The sequence below is a fragment of the Notechis scutatus genome, chromosome 1 (genome assembly GCF_049901735.1).
Source record: "Notechis scutatus isolate UNSWTSFEM ecotype Mainland chromosome 1, rNotScu1.2, whole genome shotgun sequence".
Lineage (NCBI taxonomy): Eukaryota > Metazoa > Chordata > Lepidosauria > Squamata > Elapidae > Notechis > Notechis scutatus.
In genome coordinates this window covers 18,857,579-18,879,298 of record NC_142009.1, presented here as the reverse complement: position 1 = coordinate 18,879,298, position 21,720 = coordinate 18,857,579, and the positions used below count along the sequence as shown (strand labels likewise).

General features: G+C 40.5%; 1 protein-coding gene across 1 annotated transcript in view; it reads left to right on the top strand.

Annotated features, from left to right (window-relative positions):
* The window catches only part of CUX1 (cut like homeobox 1), a 347,690-nt gene that overhangs the window by 312,049 nt on the left and 13,921 nt on the right, over positions 1-21,720 (top strand). The window contains exons 15-18 of the mRNA XM_087957662.1: positions 17,140-17,276; positions 18,300-18,366; positions 18,588-18,700; positions 19,747-19,863. Coding sequence (XP_087813788.1) covers positions 17,140-17,276; positions 18,300-18,366; positions 18,588-18,700; positions 19,747-19,863 — 434 coding nt within the window. The remainder of the gene's footprint in view (positions 1-17,139; positions 17,277-18,299; positions 18,367-18,587; positions 18,701-19,746; positions 19,864-21,720) is intronic.

Here is a 21,720-nt window from a genome sequence, read left to right as displayed (position 1 = left end):
GTTTAAAATAAATCCTTAAATATGCAGCTCCAAATAAGAACTGAGAAAGCCACATTAAAAAAAAAAACAGTTCTAGGACATTGATTGAACATAAATTCAGATACCATAGTTAAAGTGCCTCGGCTACTCAAGATCAGCATTTCCCAACTTGGCGTCTTCCAGATGTAGGAAGGACTGATAACTGCAATTCCAACATATAGAAGATACCATTTTGAAGAAGGCTGCTTAAAATGAGTAGGTTTTGCTTTCCCTTATGTACCAATCATTTCCAAAATCAGAGATGAGTCTTAAAGATGCATTGAAGCCTTCATGTACATCCTTGTGGTGAAAGTCAGCATCCCTTAGAAAATTGTAGTTAGCTGCTGCTGTGTTTTAAAGGGGATTCCCAAATTCCATTTCCTGATTCTTTTTGTACAGGCTTTTAAAAGTAACCAAGTGAACCAATAAATCCTACTTTTGTAAAAGCAAATTTGAAGGCAAATGTTTAGTGTTAATTCAGTTAAATGAAGAAACCACCATCAAAAAGTTAGCAAAATTATACAGACACTCTGTTTGGTTCCCAGATGCCTAATTCCGCTGAAAATAAGAGACTTTTATCAGTTAATTTGCTGAGATCCTTACAAAAACTCTTGAAGTTGTTCATTTTTTTTAAGACTTATTTTAAACATTTGGCTCCTGCTGTGGGCAATGATGAGTACTGTTGGATTACAATCTAGGGTGAGTTCTGAGTGTGTGTGGCCAAAGAGGGGCCAGATTCATTCAGGACTGGACTGTGTTCAGGTTCTTTATGAAACATTGCCATGGAGGCATCGTTTTTTTTTCTCAAAATGGGATTTCCACACATACAGTGGTACCTCAGTACTCATTGTTAACTGGTTCTGGGAGATGCGATGAATACCAAAAATGATGAGTACCAAACAGATTTTTCCCATAAGGAATAATATAGTGAGTCACAAGGCAGCCGACATCAACAAGTTCTAGCTTGTGCGTTGAGTAGCAAGCAAACATTGAGTACCAGGACAAAATGTTCATGTCAAAATGCATTGAGTATCAAATTTGATGAATTTCAAAGCAGTTGAGCACCAAGGTACCACTGTGCATTCAATACTTGTTTTTGTCTGAATCCACCTTCCTCAATTGTACGCTCCCAGTTATGATGAGAATTGTAACCCAAAATCTGAAAGACCCTAAGTTGGGCCTAGCTTTTTGAAGTGTGCATTTAGACTTGCCGGTACCATAGTTTCCAGGGCAAGGAAACATAAGACAAATATAACTTGTCAAAGGGTTTCTTTCTACTGAACAATGTGTGTGTTGTTTTTCATTATAATGGTGTTAGCATAGTGAAAAGTGAATAGATAGCAATAAAATACCCAAGGATAGCTTTTATAACCCAAGATCCAATCTTCCTACTGACTGGACAAAATATCTATTAATGGCAGTGTGCTAGTCTCCAGCAAGGGTGCCTAAACTTGGCAACTTTAACACTTGTAGACTTCAACTCCCAGAATTCCCCAGTGAGTTTGAAATCCATAGGTCTTAGAAGTTGCCAAGGTTGGACACCCCTGGTGTACAGTAATATCTTTAAAACTAGAATCAGTTTCAGTCCAATTCCAGATAGCAAAGCCAACCATATTGAGTTGGAACCAGGTAGAAAGGTGTCTTCCATTAACAAAACAGATATTCTGTATTTTATAACAGAGCACTATAAATATAAAAATCGAAAAATGAAACATTTATAGAAGCAACCTCCAACAAGCAAGGATATGAAATCTGTTACAATCCCTGAGTTACTGAAGTGTAGGCATTCATAGATGCTATTCTTTTTCTTCTTCCTCACTTTCTCAGACTGTGAAATCAGCCCACTGTTCCATTAGGCTTTATTGAATACTCCCACATCAGCATTTTCCAACTTGGCATTCCTGCCGTTGTATGGTGTATGAAGACTACAATTCCCAAAATGCTAAGCATCAGGACAGATGATCCCGGCACAAGTTTTAGGGGCTTCAGGATATGAGAGGCTGCCCAAGCTCAGGTGCACTGAATATCTGACAGGGCTAGATTGTAGCAATTGTCCCAATCAGGGAGCGGATTGCTTTCTTGGACTACCTCTCTTATCTGCTAAACTAGCAGAATAGTGTCACTCTTTTAACTTCTGTTATTAATTTTTCTCTTTTTCACAATTTCCTGCTGCTTTGTAGTGCATCCATCACTAAACCCTTGTTCTTTTATTATTATTATTTTAAAAGATGCGTGGAACAATCTCCAGAAGTAAGGCAGAGTGAAAATCTCATCCACTTTTTAACAACAAAAAGCTTTTTGAGACAATTCCTGTGGCTCTTTCATACAGTTAATTAGTGATTACTTAATAAACCATCTGACAATTCCCTCTCTTCTGAGGAGCCGCATTTCTTTTGTCGTGAGCAAAATGCAGGGAAGGTCCAGGGAAAATAAGATCCTCAACATAGATTGACTGTAGCCTCATTTTCTTCATGGTGGGGAGGGAAATGGTATCTACAGCAGGGGCTCCAACCTTGGCAACTTTAAGAAGCTGGCTGAGGAATTCTGGGAGTTGAAGTCCACAAGCCTTAAAAGTTGTTGGAGATCCCTGATCTACAGCATCGGGAAGTCTCTCTGTAAATAGGAAGCAAATTAGCTTCAAAAGGTTTATCAATAGCTTGATTTTCACTCCAGTGGAAATAGTTTTGGTTTATGAGGACACAATATAGAAAGACTAGGTGTGGTTGTCTTAATACAGCAATTTATTTTCAGTGGTTTTGTTTGCATCATAGATGATTTTTGTATATTACGTGTCTGCATGACATCTTTCCTATTGGCCTGGCTATGCTGTAAAGATATACTGTATACTCTGTCTTGGTTGAATTCCAATTGCAGATCCATTTAGCATGTGGATAGACACATCTGATTGTCCAGGGTGAGAAACTGGATAAGGGGACATAAAGTGTACCATGCTGTGTCACTTATCCAAGAAGAAGCCCCATTAAAATCAGAAGGGCTAACTAACAAGTAAACATAAATAAGACAGCAATATCAACCTTAGGACTGCAAAATAGTTCATTTGAAAGCTTATGATCAGAGCACCTGGTAAAGCATTGATTTTTCAGCCCTCAGTCAGCCTAATAGTCCTCAAAAGTGTTCTGGAATCTTTAAAAAATAGCTCCTCAAATGCACTGAACGTAGCTAATACTTTAGACAGAATGTGATAAACTGATACCTTGTGTAAAATAATAAATTAATATATTGACTAAATCAAAAGAAATTATACTACTCTTCCTTTATTCTTAGGGGAACAAAACATGTTCCAGGATCTGATAGTACAATGACAATCTTTAATGTTCTTTTTGACTGTGCAGCTCTTGAATTCAAAAGCAGAAATGTATTCTTGGCACAATACAGGACCAGTCTGCAATCCCTTGAAGTAGCTACATGTTTTTGTGAGATTGTCTTGCTGCTTTCCTAGACCAGCCTCCCTTATGTTAGCAGCCTGCTGAACACCCATAGTCTTCAACAGAAAGTATTCTAGACAATTCTAATTACAGTTACAACTTATTGGTGATTAGACACACTAGAGAATCAATTAAAAAAACTGCAGGAATATTAACCTTTTTCAGATATCGTTGTACCTCACTGCCCATTGTCATTGAGCATTCTATCTCAATCATATTCTTTGGGCTGATGGAGTTTGGAGTCCCCAGAGCTTTTGAAGGGCCCCTGTTCTCAATTCTCAAATCAATCATCTATCCTTTTATTGCTTGTAAAAGAGTACAGTAATGGAACCAGGTGCCTAAATCATCCCTTTTTTCCTCTCAAAAGAAAAGAATCTCTGATTTCCAGAGATCAAAGGCTTGCTTTAGCTAATTTGAGCATTAGATCCAAGATGGACCCTACTTCCTTTGTGTAACTCTAGACGAGCTGAGCTGGAATCAGCACCCCTTATTTTCATACCTGCAAAACCTTAAATGATAGAATTGCTTATAAAATGAATAAATGTTAATTGAATGAACTTGTCCCCTTGTTCTTCAAAAGGAAGGGAGGACAACTCTTAATTCTGGGCATGCTATAGTGTAAGCCATCTGTTGTTTGGCACATGGTGGGCAAAAGAAGGATCGTGCCATAACCACTTAGCATTGGTTCTTTACTTTGCTTCTCAGGCATTGTGAATTTATGTCCATCCGGGTGCAATGTGGCCCTTTAAAATTAAAAACGTGGGTCAGGGCACCTGCCCACCTCTGAGGCAGGGAGCGTGTCTTTACAGTTGCCACAAACTTTGTCTCTTATACTCTTCCCCTTTTGTCCCTTCAGCTTGTCGCATCTTCCTCAAGTTTCATTCTGTTCCATACTTTCAGGCAAACTTTTTTTAGACATTCTTGACAAAACTGGAAGAGTTTTCTGCTTGCTTACTTGCCCATCATAACTTCATTTCCACACCCTAAATCATCTTGATCCATTCTCTTTAGCTTCTAGACTATAAACACTCTTCCACAGAGCTCCAATCAATGAACAAGAGAGGCACTTAGAGTGATGGTGATCAAATTATAATTTGCTAGCCCTCCTCCACTCACATAGACACTTTGGGGTACCGCAGCTGCGCATTGCAGAATTCCTTTCCTTTTCCTGATCATTCTGCAATAGTATTGCTAGATAAACACACTGGCAGCAATCTAATAATCATTCACATCCAGAGAATAACCTCTTATCTACCAAAGCATTAACTTCAGCTTCTGGGTCTTTCAAATTGGAGCACTCAGTAGAAGCTCATTCCAGTTTAACTGGGACTTCTTCAAACAGAACAAATGCCTCGGCTTTCCTGTCCTATATAGCACTTACAAGTGATTTGATTTTTATTCAACTATTTCTCAAGCATGTGTTTATGTAAAGCATAATGACCCTTAATAAAGTTGTTCTTTTGCCCCTAATAATCTTGGCTGCAGACTGTCTGCGGACACTTCACATCTGAATAAGTTCATCTGCATAAATGGGCATGAGCTTCAGTCAAGATCCATAGACTCTTGTATATCTGGTTTGTTTGTAAATATGTATTTTTAAAAACAAAAAAGTTTATTTAAAGATATTTTGAGCTGAAGAGTTTCAAAAGATAGAAAAATGGGAGCACAAATGCATGAGAATCCAAGCCAGACTTATGAGATATTTGAAGGGCTCTCAGCCTCCTTGAGCCTAGGGAGTGAATCCATGAACAGGCATTTTTCCCTTTCCCAAAATGTATTGAGATTGGAAAAAAAAAATACTTCCCTCTGAAAGACAGCTTTCCTCTACCAAAATTGCTCTTAAAACCTCTGTGGTTTCCACCCTGAGTTTGCAAGTTGTCTTTTTTTTTTTCTGCATGACTTGAGAATCCCCATGATACTAGCTGTGAGGTTGCCTGGCAGCATGGACTATACTACCGTGCAGTAGTGGTGGTCATTGAGTGACATCTACTAGTTTTCTCATCTTTGTTTTAAGAGTTCTGCATTCTTGCTTGTTGACTCTGAGCTAGACTCTATGGTACAGCAGTGGCAAGCCATCCAGTGTTGGGTGGTTACAGTTCCCACAATAGCTTGCCATTGCTTATGCTATCGGGGCTGATGGGTAGTGAAATCCAAAGCATCAGGAGGTCATGTGGTTGCCTATCCTTGTGCATGGCAATGTTCAACTAGTCCCCATGGTGACCTGAGGTGCTGACTGGAGGTTTTTCAAGGCTGCACTTCAACCTGCTTTGGGATTTGTTAGGAAATTATCTTTTGGAAAGGGACAGTGAGAGAGGGTAGTGGGACTTAAACCTTAGAAGCAACAAATACTCAGAAATAATATAGATCTCAAAGCAACCATTTGTATGTCTTTCTTTCCCACCATGATAGTTTCATGTTTTATCCTTTAATGGCGTTGGGTACACCACTCTGCCTAGTTATTAGCTGGCCATAGAGGTTTTTTGCACACTTACAGCGATGTGTGTGGGAAAGGTGAGAACTTTTTGGAAGGAAAAGAGATTGGTACAGTGTGGAATTCTTCTGCGTGAGGGTAATACAGGTAGTCCTCAACTTACAACAGTTCGTTTAATGATCTAGGTTACAGCAGCACTGAAAAAAGTGATTTATGACTGTTTTTCACACTTAACGACCATTGCAGCATTCCCCATGATCATGTGATCAAAAGTCAGAACTTGGCAACTGACTCGTATTTATATGACGGTTGCAGTGTCCTGGAGGGATCATGTGGATTATTTTTTCCCAACCTTCTGACAAGCAAAATCAGTGGGGAAGCCAGATGTCAGGCCCCAAAACGGCCAGCCTTGAGCGAGCCAGATTAAAACTTAACAACTTTATCGCTAACTTAAAAACTCCAGTGATTCGCTTAACAACTGCGGCAAGAAGGGTCATAAAGTGAGGCAAAATTCACTTAACAGATGTCTCAATTAGCAACAGAAATTTGGGGCTCAATTGTGGTCATAAGTCGAGGACTACCTGTACTGAAGAGAGGCAGCAGCATATGGGAAAAGAGAAAAAAGTTGAAAAGTCCTTGTTTTTCTTTTTTTTTAAAAAAGCAAATAATAAAAGATCCACTTATGTGACAGAGGTAGACACCCCTGTAAGGTGCCGCCATGCTCTGAGAGGGGACATGGCAGGGCCCTGGAAGTGGGAAGTAAAATGTCACTTGGTCTTGGGGGCAAGATCGTCCTGCTGAAGGCATCCATTTCTGGCATGCTGGTGCTCCATTTTTCCAACAGGAAAACTATCCCACTCACCCATCTTCCCCATTTTGTCAGGCAGTTGGAACCTGGAGACAACGATGAGAGGCGGAGGAAAGAAGCTTTTTTAAGAAAGAAAGATTTTATTGTGATTTTTTTTTTAATTTCTCTCTGACTAGTCTATGCATTTCCAATTTTAAAAGCCGTTTTCTGCTGATCTTCCCCCCCCCCCCCTCAGCCCCCGTCTCCCCCCAAAATCAGGCACTGTGTAATCTTATTCTGAACAAACCTCTGAGGAATGTCATATCTGCAAATTTGGAACTTTAATTCCAAAGTAAATGGCAGTCTTGCTTATGTTTTTTTCCACACAGATACATAGACACACAATCCAGTTGGAAGGTCTTGCATATTCCAATCCTATTGAATTGGGGGAGGGCGGTGCCTAATATTTTGCCATTTAGTTATGCTCTGAAGAATTTGTTTTTATTTTATTTTATTTTATTTTTTTATTATTTTTCTTGCATTTGTGCAATAACTACTTGCCATTTTACTGGGCTGATCTTTGGACTTGCCCTGACTACTAACACAGCACAAAAATGAACTCGAAACACAAAAAAAGGTGTATTTTTTTTCCTGAGAATATTTTCTTTTAAAAAAAAAATATTGATAAGCTCCATTTTATCCCCGTGTACTTGTGGTGTCCAACATTTTTAGCAGTATTTTATAAATATATATATAAATATATAAATAGATATATATATTATTTTTTTCCTGTAACGCACTAAGTCTTAGGTGTTTTTAGAAGCTCGTTTCTTATATTCAGAATCACCAATTTTAATGAAATACCCTCACAAAGACCCAGTTGACCAAAAAAAGCCTTTTTTCTTTCTTTCTTTTCTTTTCTTTCTTTTCTTTTTTTGTACACGTAGCTTTGAGAGAAGCTGCCCTGTTGTGTTGCTGTGATTTCATCTTTTGTAACATTTTATTTCTTGTTCAAAAGTTTATTAAAAAAAAGAGAGAGAGAGAAAAGTTTTATATGGCTGGCAGTGACAGAGCAAAAGATTTCTTCCCTTGGTGGGAAGTGGTATTTTCTTCCCAACCTGGGTTAGCCAATGTATGTTCTCAGCACTGTACAACAGTCCCTATATGATATGGAGAAGCAATATCACTGTACGAAACTCACATGATGTATTATTATAATTATTATTATTATTATTCACTAGCACCCTAGGTGTGATAATTGAAGTAAATATCTTTTATACAAACACAGTGATGTCTGGGTTGTCTTCCTTGGGACAGGCTGAACTCAAAAGCAGCAAACATTACTCCAGCAGGCAGGCTTACATTGTAATTCCATGGTTTAATAATTTTGTGGAGTTTTGCAGTTTAATTCAAATGTCTGATGCCACACACTGTCTAATGCTCTTCATAGGAACTTTTGGTGTGCAGCATTTGGAATGCCAACATATTCAGATGTTAAATTAATTGGCCTTATTTTATATATGAAGATATTTTTTATTTTCATTTTTTAATGTTTCTAATGTATTTGTGAACATACTAACACGCACACAATTCGCAAAAACATCTGTAAACAAAAAAAATGAAGATTAGAAAAGAGACAACCCTAAACCAACTAAAAATGCAAAACAAGAAAGAAAAAGAAAATCTACCTTGTATTTTATCATTATCAGTAGTACTGGTTGACTAATAAATGCATTACTGTAATATAATTACAGTACCAAATATTATTGAAAAATGTCACAAAATCTCTGCCATAATACCACATGATGTTGTATCTGCATTCTGGTTTTTTGCAGCAGTAGAAAATACTCCCTTTTCCAAATCAGATCATATACTTCCAACAACCATTCCTTCACATCTGAAATAATCTCAATATTCTTATTATTATTTTTCAATATTATTCTTTTAGCCATTGTGCATATTCAATAGTCATAATTTCTTGTAAACAGATTTGAAAGCCATGTAGTTTAAAATTACATTGGTATCTTCATTATTTAAAAGTTTTCCTGTTAACTTATTTTCCGCTTCACAGTGCTTTACAGCCCTCTCTAAGCAGTTTACAGAGTCAGCCTATTGCCCCCCAACAATCTGGGTCCTCATTTTACCCACCTCGGAAGGATGGAAGGCTGAGTCAACCTTGAGCCTGGTGAGATTTGAACTGGCAAATTGCAGGCAGCCGGCAGGCAGCAGAAGTAGCCTGCAGTACTGCATTCTAACCACTGTGCCTCTACAGCTCTTATGAATAAGAAAGATATTCTTATTTTTCAAAAGAAAAATATTATACTTTTTTCATAGAGATATTTTTGTATGTTTTAATTCTGTCACGAATTCCATCAGGAAAGAGCAACTTGGGTGCCTGAGGCGACCAAAAATATATTTCATTGCCTATCCAGATGCCTAATGAAATATTGACTCAACTACAGGTAGCTCTTGACTTAGGACCACAACTATGGACCAGAATTTCTGTGGCTAAGCAAAGGTGGTTGTTAAGTGAACTGCTGATTTTATGATCCGCTTTGTTAAGCGGATCACTGCCGCTGTGAATCCTGTGATTGTTAAGTGAATCCAGTTTCCCCCACTGACTTTGCTTGGCTGGGGAGGCTGCAAATAATGATTGCATGACCCTGGGAAGCTGCACCCATTGTAAATACCTGCTGGTTGCCAAATGCCATTTTGATCATGTGATCTTTGGAAAGCTGTGACGGCAATAACTGTTGAGAATTGATCATAAGTCACTGTTTTCAGTGCCATCGTAACTTCAAACTGTCACTAAAACGAATGATTGTAAGTCAAGGACTGCCTGTATTCTTTTAGGGCTGGATAGCACTTTGGATTCAATATGTAGACCAGGATGGGAAATACAAGATATACATACTTTTTTTTTTCATCACCATTGTTTTCCAACTCCTAAGAACTGCAAAATTGAAATTGTTTATTTAAGTGGCATGCCATCTTTCCATTTTTTTAAAATATGCTTGGAAACGCCTTTATGCTACAGGGCTAGACCATGTGCAACCATCAAATTTAATAAAATAACAGAATAACAGAGCTGAAGGGACCTTGGAGGTCTTTTAGTCCAACCCCTTGCTTAAGCAGGAGATCCTACGCCGTTCCAGTCTCTTCCAAACAACATAATTCAAAATATGAGACACAATTTTTTTTTAAAGCAGCAGTTGGGTTAAAAAAAATAGATGAAAATGCAGCCCGATCTTGTAAAATCTTAACAAATTAAATGCCTTAAAAGCAAACAGAACAGATGTCTGGACTGCAAGGACATCGCAAGGCCAGTTTGCTTTTTGGCATCACACCCAAAGAAGGCCCTGCCTTGAAACGCATGTGTGTTATTTGGAAGAGAAGCAGAGAAGTTGTACTGCGGAGCTGAACATCTGGCAGTTTGATCATCTGGCAGTTAGAGGAAGCCACCCCACTCCCTTGAGACTTGATAGGAGGGACTTTCAGGAAGGGGTGTGCAACTTGAATCTCAAAATCCCACAGCTCTTTTGCTGCTCATGACACCATCCTTACCATAATAGTTGAACATTGAGAGCTTAGGTACCTGCCATTTTGAGTAGGAAACCAAAAAGTCATAAGTTTCGTAAGAAATGGCCAGCACCATACGTATCTAAGTTGGGAAAATGCAGAAAACCCCAGCTTTTGGCCCAGTATGTGACAACAACACCTCACCACTGGCACTTTAGCATTTAGCATTTTAGCATTTAGCATTAAGAGCTGTGGTAGTGCAGTGCTTAGAATGCTGCAGGCTACTTCTGCTGACTGCCGGCTGAATGCAATTTGGCCGTTCGAATCTCACCAGGCTGAAAGTTGATTCAGCCTTCCATCCTTCCTTGTCTGGCCTTCAAGTGCTTTAGAAAATAGCTTGACCCCTTCCTCTCTGTGGCAGCCCCTCAAATATTGGAAGACTGCCATCATGTCTCCCCTGGTCCTTCTCTTCACTAGACTAGCCAGGCCCAGTTCCTGTAACCGTTCTTCATATGTTTTAGTCTCCAGTCTCCTAATCATCCTGGTTGTTCTTCTCTGTACTTTTTCTACAGCCTCAACATCTTTAGGATAGGATGGATGTCCAAGTTATTCAAGAGAAAAACCCCAAATGCAACACTTACCAGATGCTACACTGACAGGATGATCCCCCTGTACCTTGTGGCCTGTCACTCTCCCAAATTATAATGTTGGGTATCTATTTGAACAACTGAAACAAAACATAATGTTCCCTTTCTAGCCTTTAAAAGATTAACCGTAACACATTAAATTGTCCTTTTGCAAAACCTCACATCTGTTGCTAAATGCTGAGAGTAGAGCTGACTTTATAGCAGCTCAGTTGTTGAAAAGACCATTTGCCTAAAAGTTGTAATTTAGGTGCACAGTTACAAATGAAGGAACAATGGCTACAATTTAAATGGAAAGATAACAACATGCCACCATTGTAGAAAATGACAGCCAGGTATCCATGTCCTAACAGATAATAAAAGGCAACTTTAATGATGTTCTGCTTCTGTTCTTATGGTTGAGTTTTGTTTTTTAGACCAGATTGTTCTTCAAGTAGTGTGGGTCACATAGAGAAAGGAGAGGAAAATGGTAGGATTGGGTTAAGCAAGCTAGGGGTGTCACATGGCTTCCTGACCTTATTTTTCCGGTCCAGAACATTTCAAGACTATGCCATTAAAATCTAGCTGCAAAAATGCCACGAATTCTTATAGACAAGCAAAATGGGTGCATTAAATTGCTTTCCAAAATTAGAAGTATATTTTTAAAAAAACAAACCCAAAAGTTTGACCCTTCCACTGTGGTAACAACCTCATATCACTAGTCATGTATCCAGAAGCTATCCACCTCAATAAATGGTGAAGTGAGCTCCCCCCCCCATCCCATCCCATCTTCACCAGTAGGGTTAAGTCCCCACCCCACCCTTATTAAGCAATCCTCCCCATAGTGAGAGGGGAAAAGGCATTTCAAAGCAGAAGCATCTCAGGGCAACGAAGAGAAAGCATTGGGTGACATTGGATTCCCATTTGCATCTTCCTGGTGTCCCTGATTTCAAGCGCTATCTCAAAAGAACTTGCCACTACTTGAAGCTGCTCAGAAATGTCTCCACAAGACAAGTCCAAGTAGAGTAGCCCTCAGGCTGGACTATCACTTTTTCTAGGGGTCCCTGCTTGTCCTCTTGCCTTCTTCCTCTAGGGTAGGACTGTGTGTTTTCCTGGCTGAGGCCTACACTCCCCCCATTCGTAGCATGTCACACAAGGTGTGCTTCAAAGCAGGGCAGGGACAAAAAAAAAAAAACATGACTGCTTTGACTTTATTACATTTTAAATTTTAATTCAAATAAAAAGCATTGAATGCCAAACATTAATACAGAATGCTTTGGTCATGCATTTAATTATTTCTGTCTTCACGTTAAATGAAACACATTTTAATTGTAACAATTTTGGAGTTTCGTACGGGCCACTTTTAGGAGCTACAGGTGGCCCTGGTGTCTCTGGTTGAGTAGACCTTCTGCTATAAGCCCAACTGATCCTTGCAGGGGCTGTGAAGGGCAAGGCAAGGCACTGCTGCTGTGTCTCTCACTTTGGTCCCTGCTTGCAAACAGGAGCCTCATAGAATCCTAGAGATAGAAAGGGCTACCTAGACCATGAAGAGCAGAGCAAGAATTCAAATTAAAGCATCCTTGAAAGAATAGATGTCAAATCCAGCTGTGAAAACATTCCATGAAGCTCATTATCTCCCTCAGTTCTTACTTTCATTTAATGCTTTCCTAACATTCAGTTTAAATCTGCCTTCCTGTAAACAGAAGAATATTCTTTATTGCTATGCTATCTAGGACCACAGAGAAACACGTCTTTACTCTTTTCTTTGTGACATCCCTTCCGATATTTGAAAACTGCCATCAGTTTCCTCCATGGTTGCTTTCTCTTCATAGTAAATATTAAACATTGTGGTAGAATGTAGTCTGGAGTCACGGGAGGAGGGGCTTTTTCCCAGAGGACAAAGAGACAGTGAAGCTTGGGATGTCTGGTAGGCAGGAAGAGAGCAATTTCGGACCCTCTCTAATAATTCACAGAGTATGCCTGTAGTTATTGCAGAAATTTGCTTTAGTCTGGCAAGATTCTGTTTGTAGGCAAGTAACAATAAAGGTACTATCAAATGTAACTTCACGTTGTACTTGTTTCTTTGGGTCTGATGATACGCAGTTTCCCAGTCTTTTCTCATGAGAGTTAGATTCCAGCTCTCTGGCAATATCCTTGCACTTCTTTTGATCTGTCCCAGCTTCATTTTTTTCTTAATGCGGAGTACCAGAACAAAATGCATTCCTTAAGGTGGAATACAGAATGGAAGGGAACTATTCTTTCCATGAGTTGAAAACTAGAAGGGAGATGACTACTCTGTAACAGGAAGGAGAGAAGCGCAGCAGGCCAAGAGAGCTCTGCGCTCAAGTTCTCCCTGTAATGCACTTCACAATGTGGGAAGACCTAAAACATACATTTCAAGGCTCTCTCACGGGGAGAACCAATAAGTCTGACTAATGTCCCATGTCAAATGATAACTTATGCAGGTTGAAAAATCAACCGTTTAAGATGCTCTAGAAAGCATCATCCTTGTATTTTTTTTTATAAAACAGAGGCCTCTAGTGGTTTGGTTCTATACTGGACCATTTGCTTATATGTAAGCTTGCCAGTAGGTTCTTTAAGTATAAAGGACAATAAACAAACACACTCGTAGAATAAAGAGGCCAAATGTTCATTGAGCTGATACTAATGACCAGGAAAAAGTATACCTATATGGCTTTTCTGCGGTCAGGAACGCCAAAGAAACTATGGACAACCCACTTTCTTGTGCCAGCTGGAACATGGCATGCTGAAGTTTCCAATCTGGCTTAAATAGTTTCTCATAAGTGAAGGAGGGTGATCTAATTTAACATCTGGAAAGGCCTGCTAAGAACATTCTAGGGGGAGGCGTCTTTTTTTTTTTGCATCTGTCAACTCATCCTCCCTTTCGACAGTTATACATCTGTTTGTTACACCAACAAGGTTGAGATAAACAATGTAAGTCTAGGACAGCAGGTCTCTGAGCATCAAGGTCAGTAGGAGACAAGGCTGTTAGAGGGTAATAAAAAGAAATACGAAGTGCAGAGCCAAGCAAATAAAACAATGTGGGGTGGTATAGAATAAAACTTTTTAAGGTACCAGAGAAAAGTGGATCACGCCACTATACCTCATTTCCATTTCTATATGCATGAACACCACAATGGCTCAGATTATGTCTTGGACTCTCAAAGGGAGGAAGGTTTAGCTATCAGAAGGATCACAGCTGCAAATTCAGCTCCCTCTGTGTTTTGCATATAGACATTGCTTAAATTCTGCAAAAACTGAGTAAGAGATTAACAAATAATCTAGGAGTGACATGATAGCAGTGTTCCAATGTCTCAGGGGCTGCCACAAAGAAGAATAGTCAAGCTATTCTCCAAAGCACTTGAGGGCAGGACAAGAAGCAATGGGTGGAAACTAATCAAGGAGAGAAGCAACTTAGAACTAAGGAGAAATTTCCTGACAGTTAGAACAATTAATCAGTGGAACAACTTGCCTCCAGAAGTTGTGGATGCTCCAACACTGGAAGTTTTTAAGAAGAAATTGAACAACCATTTGTCTGAAATGGTATAGGGTTTCCTGCCTAAGCAGGGGTTGGACTAGAAGACCTCCAAGGTCCCTCCAACTCTGTTATTCTATTCTGTTCTGTTCTATTCCATTCCATTCCATTCCATTCTATTCTAAATAGAGGTAGCGCTTGATTTACAACCGCAGTTGGGATCAAGATTTCCGTTACTAAGCAAGGCAGTTGCTAAGTGAATCAAATCCAATGTTGCAACCTTTTTTGCCATAGTTCTTAAGTGAATCACGTGATTGTTAAACAGATCCAGCTTCCCCCGTTGCTTCTGCTTGTTGGTAGCCAACTGGCAGGTTGCAAATGGTGATCCCCTGAACCCTGCAACCATTGCAAGTACATGCCAGTTGCCAAGCACCTGAATTTTGATCACCTGGGGTTGCTGCAATGGTCATAAATCAAGGACTACCTGCATTGCATCTCTGATCATGCAGTCTAAAAGTCCATGCAGTCTAAAAGTCCATGCAGTCTAAAAGTCCATTTCAAATTACTCAGTCTTAAAGGGAGGGCGACTCAGACAGGGTTTAGTGGCAACCTCTCCAGCTGTGGCCAACACTGGCCAGAATTTTCCTCAGTTTTTTTAAAAGAATGTATGTCTCTTGAATAAACATCAGCTGAATTACATGGACAAACCCAGCTTTCTCTTGATTTTAAGACCCATCTTGGCCAATCCTGGGTTGTTAAGTCTGGAAAATTTCCAGTTATTTAGCACTTGCATGTCGTTGTGGTCTATTCAAGTTTGGCGTGTGGTGCTTTACATTTGCTTTAAATTTTGTCGTATATTATTGTGATTTAATGCCATAGTTTTGTTCTCCCTTTGGCCTGGTATCTTCCCTGGAGTTCTTTCATATATTTTTTTCCACACAAGCTCAACTCTCCCTAACTTGTTGTTTGTTTTTCCAGCAAATGGGGAGAAGATGTTGCTTGGCTTGCTAATCTTTTCATTAGACACCTTAATCTGCACTCCACTGCTTTTACAGTAGATTTTACAGTAGATTTCCCACTTCTGATCATATCAGTGACACGATAGCAATGAATAAAGATAAGCAATAGATAAAAATAAGACTCTGGCAGAATGCTCACTGTTAAATAAGGTTATAAAAAATCCAGTTCATTGTAACAGGATGTGAGTGTCACTAATTGTGAAATCCAGCTTAGTGTAGAGATTAAGTCTAGGATAACAACTGGGAGACTGTGAGTTCTAGTCCTACCTTAGGCAACTGGGTGACCTTGAGCCAGAATAACAGAGTTGGAAGGGACCTTGGAGGTCTTCTAGTCCAACCCCCTGCTCAGACAGGAAACTCTATACCATTTCAGACAATCTGTCCAATCTCTTTTTAAAAACCTCCAGTGTTGGAACATTCACAACTTCTAGAGACAAGTCCTTCCACTGATTAATTGTTCTAACTGTCAGGAAAATTTCTCCTTAGTTCTAGGTTGCTTCTCTCCTTGATTAATTTCCATCCATTGCTTCTTGTCCTGCCCTCAGGTGTTTTGGATAATTGCTTGATCCCTTCTTTTTCGTGACAGCCCCTGAGATATTGGAACAATGCTATGATGTCATGCATAGTCCTTCTTTCCATCAAACAAGACATACCCAATTCCAGTCGTTCACTCTCAGCCCTAGAAGGAAGGCAAGGGTTAATCACTTCTAAACTTTTGCCAAAACAAAAACAAAAACCCATAGAGACTGATCACGGCTGTTGGCAAGAGTCAAGACTTAGTTGAGGGCACACACACACACACACACACACAATCTAATAGCACTGATGCAAGAGTAGACATCAGTGCTATTAGATATTTGTGTGTGTGTGTGTGTGTATGTTTGCCCTCAACTAAATGTTGACTCTTGCCAACAGCCTTCAATCTCTATCACTGTTCATTCTATCTATCTATCTATCTATCTATCTATCTATCTATCTATCATCTATCACTGATATAAAAGTTATATAATTACATCTATCACTGATGTAAGAGTAGACAAAGAGATGTGGTGGCTCAGTGGCTAAGATGCTGATCTTGTCGATTAGAAAAGTCGGCAGTTCAGCAGTTCGAATCCCTGGCACCGCGTAACAGAGTGAACTCCCATTACTTGTCCCAGCTTCTGCCAACCTAGAAGTTTGAAAGCATGTAAAAATGCAAGTAGAAAAACTGGGACCACTTTGGTGGGAAGGTAACAGCATTCTGTGTGCCTTTGGCGTTTAGTCATGCCAGCCACATGACCACGGAGACGTCTTCGGACAGCGCTGGCTTTTCGGCTTTGTAACAGAGATGAGCACCGCCCCCTAGATCCGGAAACAACTAGCACGTATGTGCGAGGGGAACTTTTACCTTTACCTAAGAGTAGACAATTCCTGGATAACCCCAGTTTCTGCTCCAGTGAGGAATTATAGTGAGGTGTTATAATGCTCTCTTCTAATTTTAAAACAAGTTTATATTGCAGAGAGAACGTTTTGAAAGGAGCAGCCCTCCCTCCTCCCCTTGAATTCTTACTGTATTGTATGTTTATACAGTATACATAAAACAAATAGTTTGTGGGTCAGGTTATTCAGCACTTCTGTTGTTCTGCCCATTTGGGGGGAGCAAGGGGTCAATTTTATCAGGATTGTTTAACTTTTCTTCCTCTTCTTGCCTAATTTGGTTTTGCCTCCTGGAAGCCCAGAAATGCAACAGAAGGTGCGGTGTTCTCAATACTTCTCTGGGGTGATTTGCAACAATAAAGGCATCTCATTCTTTCCCGACAGGCCGCTGTACTGATTTGCAAATCCAGTTCACTGAAGCTGTCTCTGCAGTGGCCGAGCAGAAAGATCTGATTGCAAAGCTGGAGCATGACCTCAGCACCATCCAATCACTGTCTACCATGCATCGCCCAGATGCTGAGGTGAGTCCCTGAAGAAGATCCTGCTACTTGACAACAAAGACAGTCAGCCAGGGACCATGTAGAGGAGACACCATCTGTAAAATTAGTGTGAATGGTTTGTTTTTTTCCAAAATAATCTATAATGATCCAAATTTGCTATTTGGCTTGCCCCATTCTTTATCAGAATACCTATCACTTTTGTTTGGGGGAAATACTCTGATTAGCAAGAACATCGACCTTTCCTTTAACAGATTTTAATATATTTAACAGAGTTGGAAGGGACCTTGTAGGCAGGGGTGGGATTCAAATTTTTTAACAACTGGTTCCATGGGAGTGGATTAGTGGTCATGTTATTGGCTGGGTGTGGCCAACTCAACATCACTCACATCGAGGCACGCATCTCCTCGCCTGGCCTCTCATGACTGTGGGGATGCTGCAACAGTTGTAAGTATGAAAAATGGTCATAAGTCACTTTTTTCAGTGCCATTGTAACTTTGAATGGTCACTCCACACAAGCAAAGTACCAGCAAAGGAGGGGGAGAAAAACCCAGAGAAGTTCCTGAGACAGGAAATCTAGTCCTGCCAAGAATGTAATAAGGGTTAACTGAGAGACAGTTTCTGTAAGCAAGACCAGAATGTTTCCTTCCTGCCTTCCTTACAGGATTAGGCCAGTAATTTCTTCTAACAACCGGTTCTCCAAACCGCTCAGAAAGTTAACAACCGGTTCTAGCGAATAGGTGTGAACCGGTAGAATCCCACCCCTGCTTGTAGGTCATCTAGTCCAAAAGCAGGAGACCCTACACCATTTCTGACAAATGGCAGCCCATTTGAAAGCGTCCAGTGAAGAAGCACTTTTGATGGACATAGCAAATGATCATGCCCACCAAAGCCAGAGAGAAAAGTAAAGTTTAGTGGAAGAGCCAGGAGCGAAAAAGATAACTAGCTCCAGCTTCTGATCACCAATGCAGCGATGAAAACTGACCTCAAAGAAGGAATTCTTTACCTGCCCATTCATTTATTTTCTTCTTCTTCTGTTTTCCATAGGGTGCTGACATTCAAAACTTGGAGACTGTCCCTGAGCCCATTAAAGAAGCAACGGCACTTTTCTATGGTAAATGTCTCATTTGGATTCTTCTCAAGCACATTGTTGGAAAACATTTAACCACTGAATCAGCAAGAGAAGTGGCAGAATCCATCTTCATTTGCCACAATTCTTTCTCCCATCGGGTTTGTAATACATCTTGCAGGCCGAACATTTTTTCCGTATTCCATGGGTCTGGCTTTTGTCTCCATCTTCATCTTCCTCATCTCTAACCACAGTCTGTTTTCCAGGCCAGCCATCATCAGCAAGCATCCAGATTCCAGAAGGTCAAGTAGATTCTCTGCTCTCCATCATCTCTAGCCAGAGGGAGCGTTTCCGGGCCCGGAACCATGAGCTGGAAGCGGTAAGAGACAGTGGAGCTTTCTCACACCTAAATCTGGATGGGGAGATTGGATAAGATACCCATCCAAGTGCCAGAGGCCAGAATTAACAAAGGCATTCTTTTTTCATAGGTCATTTTTCATACAAACACACTGTGTTTGTTCATTCATTATGCTAAGTTACAGTATTTAGCTGCAGTTAAAATCTGCTTAATAAACCACCGGTGTCAATTGTAATATATTAAACAAGTAACATTAAGGTGGCCAAAGAGTCAATTTTATTAGATACCACATACGAGTAGCAACTTGTCATAGGCTAGGAATCTCCCTTGTCCCTTCCTCGATATAAGCTCGCACCGGTTCTTCTTTTAATTTTGCCTTCATTCTGGATTCTATTCATCTGTAAAATGAATAAAAGAGGCCCTCTTGAGTCAGATCAGTACTGGTTTATCAATTAGAGGCAACTGAATCTGCCTCTTACTCCTGCTACTTCCATCCCCCTTTAAAATGGAAAAGCCACGAATGAAGTTTGTAGGGTGAAATTGCTGAGAAAGTTCAGGAAACTCGTCTAGGGAGATTCTCAGCCATCCAGGTTATGGTTGTTCCAAAGGTGCTTTTTTTCAAGAGGCAACTGGACTTTTTGGTTTGTCTTTAAAGACATTTTGCTTCTCATCCAAGAAGCTTCTTCAGCTCTGACTCATTCCCCGCCATCCTGTCAGAGCTGAAGAAGCTTCTTGGATGAGAAGTGAAATGTCTTCAAAGAAAAAACGGAAAGTCCATTTGGCCTCTTGAAAAAAAAAAACTTCAGGGGAACTTCTTAGTTCCAATCTAAACATTACTATGAATTGGCCAAACGGTTTCAAACAAGATAGTTGGATGGTAAACATTTAGGCAGAGTGAACATTGAGAAACCTTGTGTAAATTATCGCTCTTCTTATGGCAATTAGCACTCCTTTTCTTCTGTAAGATTATTATGGGACGCTTGTGTTTTGATTAGGAGCTCTGCTTCTGTGCTCTGTTTCTCGCATCCAGGTATTATTTTTGTCCCTTTATCCTCTTTTAATGTCAGGAGAACCGTCTGATGCAGCACACAATGCAAGCACTGCAGAGCGAGCTGGACAACCTGCGAGCTGACAACATCAAACTTTATGAAAAAATTAAGTTCTTGCAAAGCTACCCAGGGCGGGTGAGTCTGCAAAGCAGAAGGATAGCACAGCAAGCTGCCCATTTCGTGACCTGGTAGCAGAAACCTGGGTCTGTGTTTGCAAAATGATCCAGTCCCTCTTCCATTTTTTTACCATCTTCAGGTAGTCCTCCTTGACTTTACGAACATCTCCCTCTGTTGAAGCAACTGCCTTGTTGTCCCTCATCTGTTACTTTTGGCGCACAAAGGCCTAAAAGGGAGTGACCAGAATGCCTGTTGTGCCGCTTTTGCTTTTACTGATGTGATACCAGGGTAGACTTGTTCGTGTTCCAGGGATGGCAGAATGCCCTCTGGGGATGAGCAATGGGGAGGCCTTCTCTGGGGTGAAATTCATGCTCTGGAGTTCTCTTCCTCCTGAAATTTGAAGCATCCTGCTGTTACTCCCTTTAGACCCATTCTGATTGGGGAATTCTGGGCTTTGAAGTCACACATCTTAAAAGTTGCTACGGTTGAGAAAGCCTGCTTTAGACCCCTGCTGAGGTTCTTCCATCCCTCAGTTTTCCTTGGGTAGTAGCTGGATGTATAGTTTGGTTTAGAGTCTTTTTCGTTCCCTCCTCCCCATCATTTGTGGGAATATATATTTTTGACATCACTCAATTTATTATTTGTTTCAATGCTTTGCCATGTGACAGCGAGAGAAAGATAATCATCCTTCTCTCTTCTGTCTTGAACAATCGTTAACTGCCAATTACAAAGAGAACCTTCCAATTGATGGGCTATGTAATTCTGAATGCAGTTACTGGGGACAAGCCCTGTGGGCAATCTATAATAGCCATCCATACTTTTGGTACCCTCCAGATATAAGGGCTTTTTAAATCATACGGCTTAAGGTCGACCATCGTATGGAAGGTTGGTGTATGGCCTTCACATTCTGTTGGTGTATTATCAAGAACTACCCTGTTTCTCCAACAATACGGCCTCCCCCAATAGGATTTCCCAGCATGTTGAATAGGCATGAAATGAAATTAAGCCCCTCCCCCCAAATTAAGGCCTATATTAAAACATGCGAAATGGGGGGGAATGGTGGGTGGGGCTTGCCATTAGGAAGTACTTTTGTTGCACACCCGGATATGGTGCTGCCTGCATTGACCCCAATATGAAGTGCCCCACCAACGCCGAGGTCAACATCCAAGCCATTGCCGCCCGCCCACCCGAAGATGCAAGTGGGGAGAATTAAGTCACCCCCGAAAAGAAAAAAAATAAGACCCGGCCTTATTATATGAGAAACACGGTACATGGAAGTATTCCGTATGGGATAATTTTTCATTTAGTTTGAACATTGGCCTGATCACTAGATTCAAAGAGTTGTGGCTACGTTTTCATCCCAGCCATGAGTACTGAGCCCAATGGTGCTCATAAGAGTGTAGAACCGGAAGATACCTCATAAGTCATCTAATCCAACCTCTCTATAAACACTTCGGACAGCCAAGCTCTCTTTGAAGCCCTCCAGTGAAGAGGATCTAGTGAAATCCCACTTCCAAAAGCTATACGTACATCCCTATACATCCTCTTCCAATCAAGTCCGTCCAGATGTGTTGGCCTTAAAAAGTAAAGGTTACCCTCGCACATACGTGCTAGTCGTTCCCAGCTCTAGGGGGTAGTGCTCATCTCCATTACAAAGCCGAAGAGCCACTGCTGTCCGAAGACATCTCCGTGGTCATGTGGCCGGCATGACCAAATGCCAAAGGCGCACAGAACACTGTTCCCTTCCCACCAAAGTGGTCCCTATTTTTCTACCTGCATTTTTACATGCTTTCGAATTGCTAGGTTGGCAGAAGATGGGACAAATAACGGGAGCTCACTCCATTACGCGGTGCCAGGGATTCGAACTGCCAAACT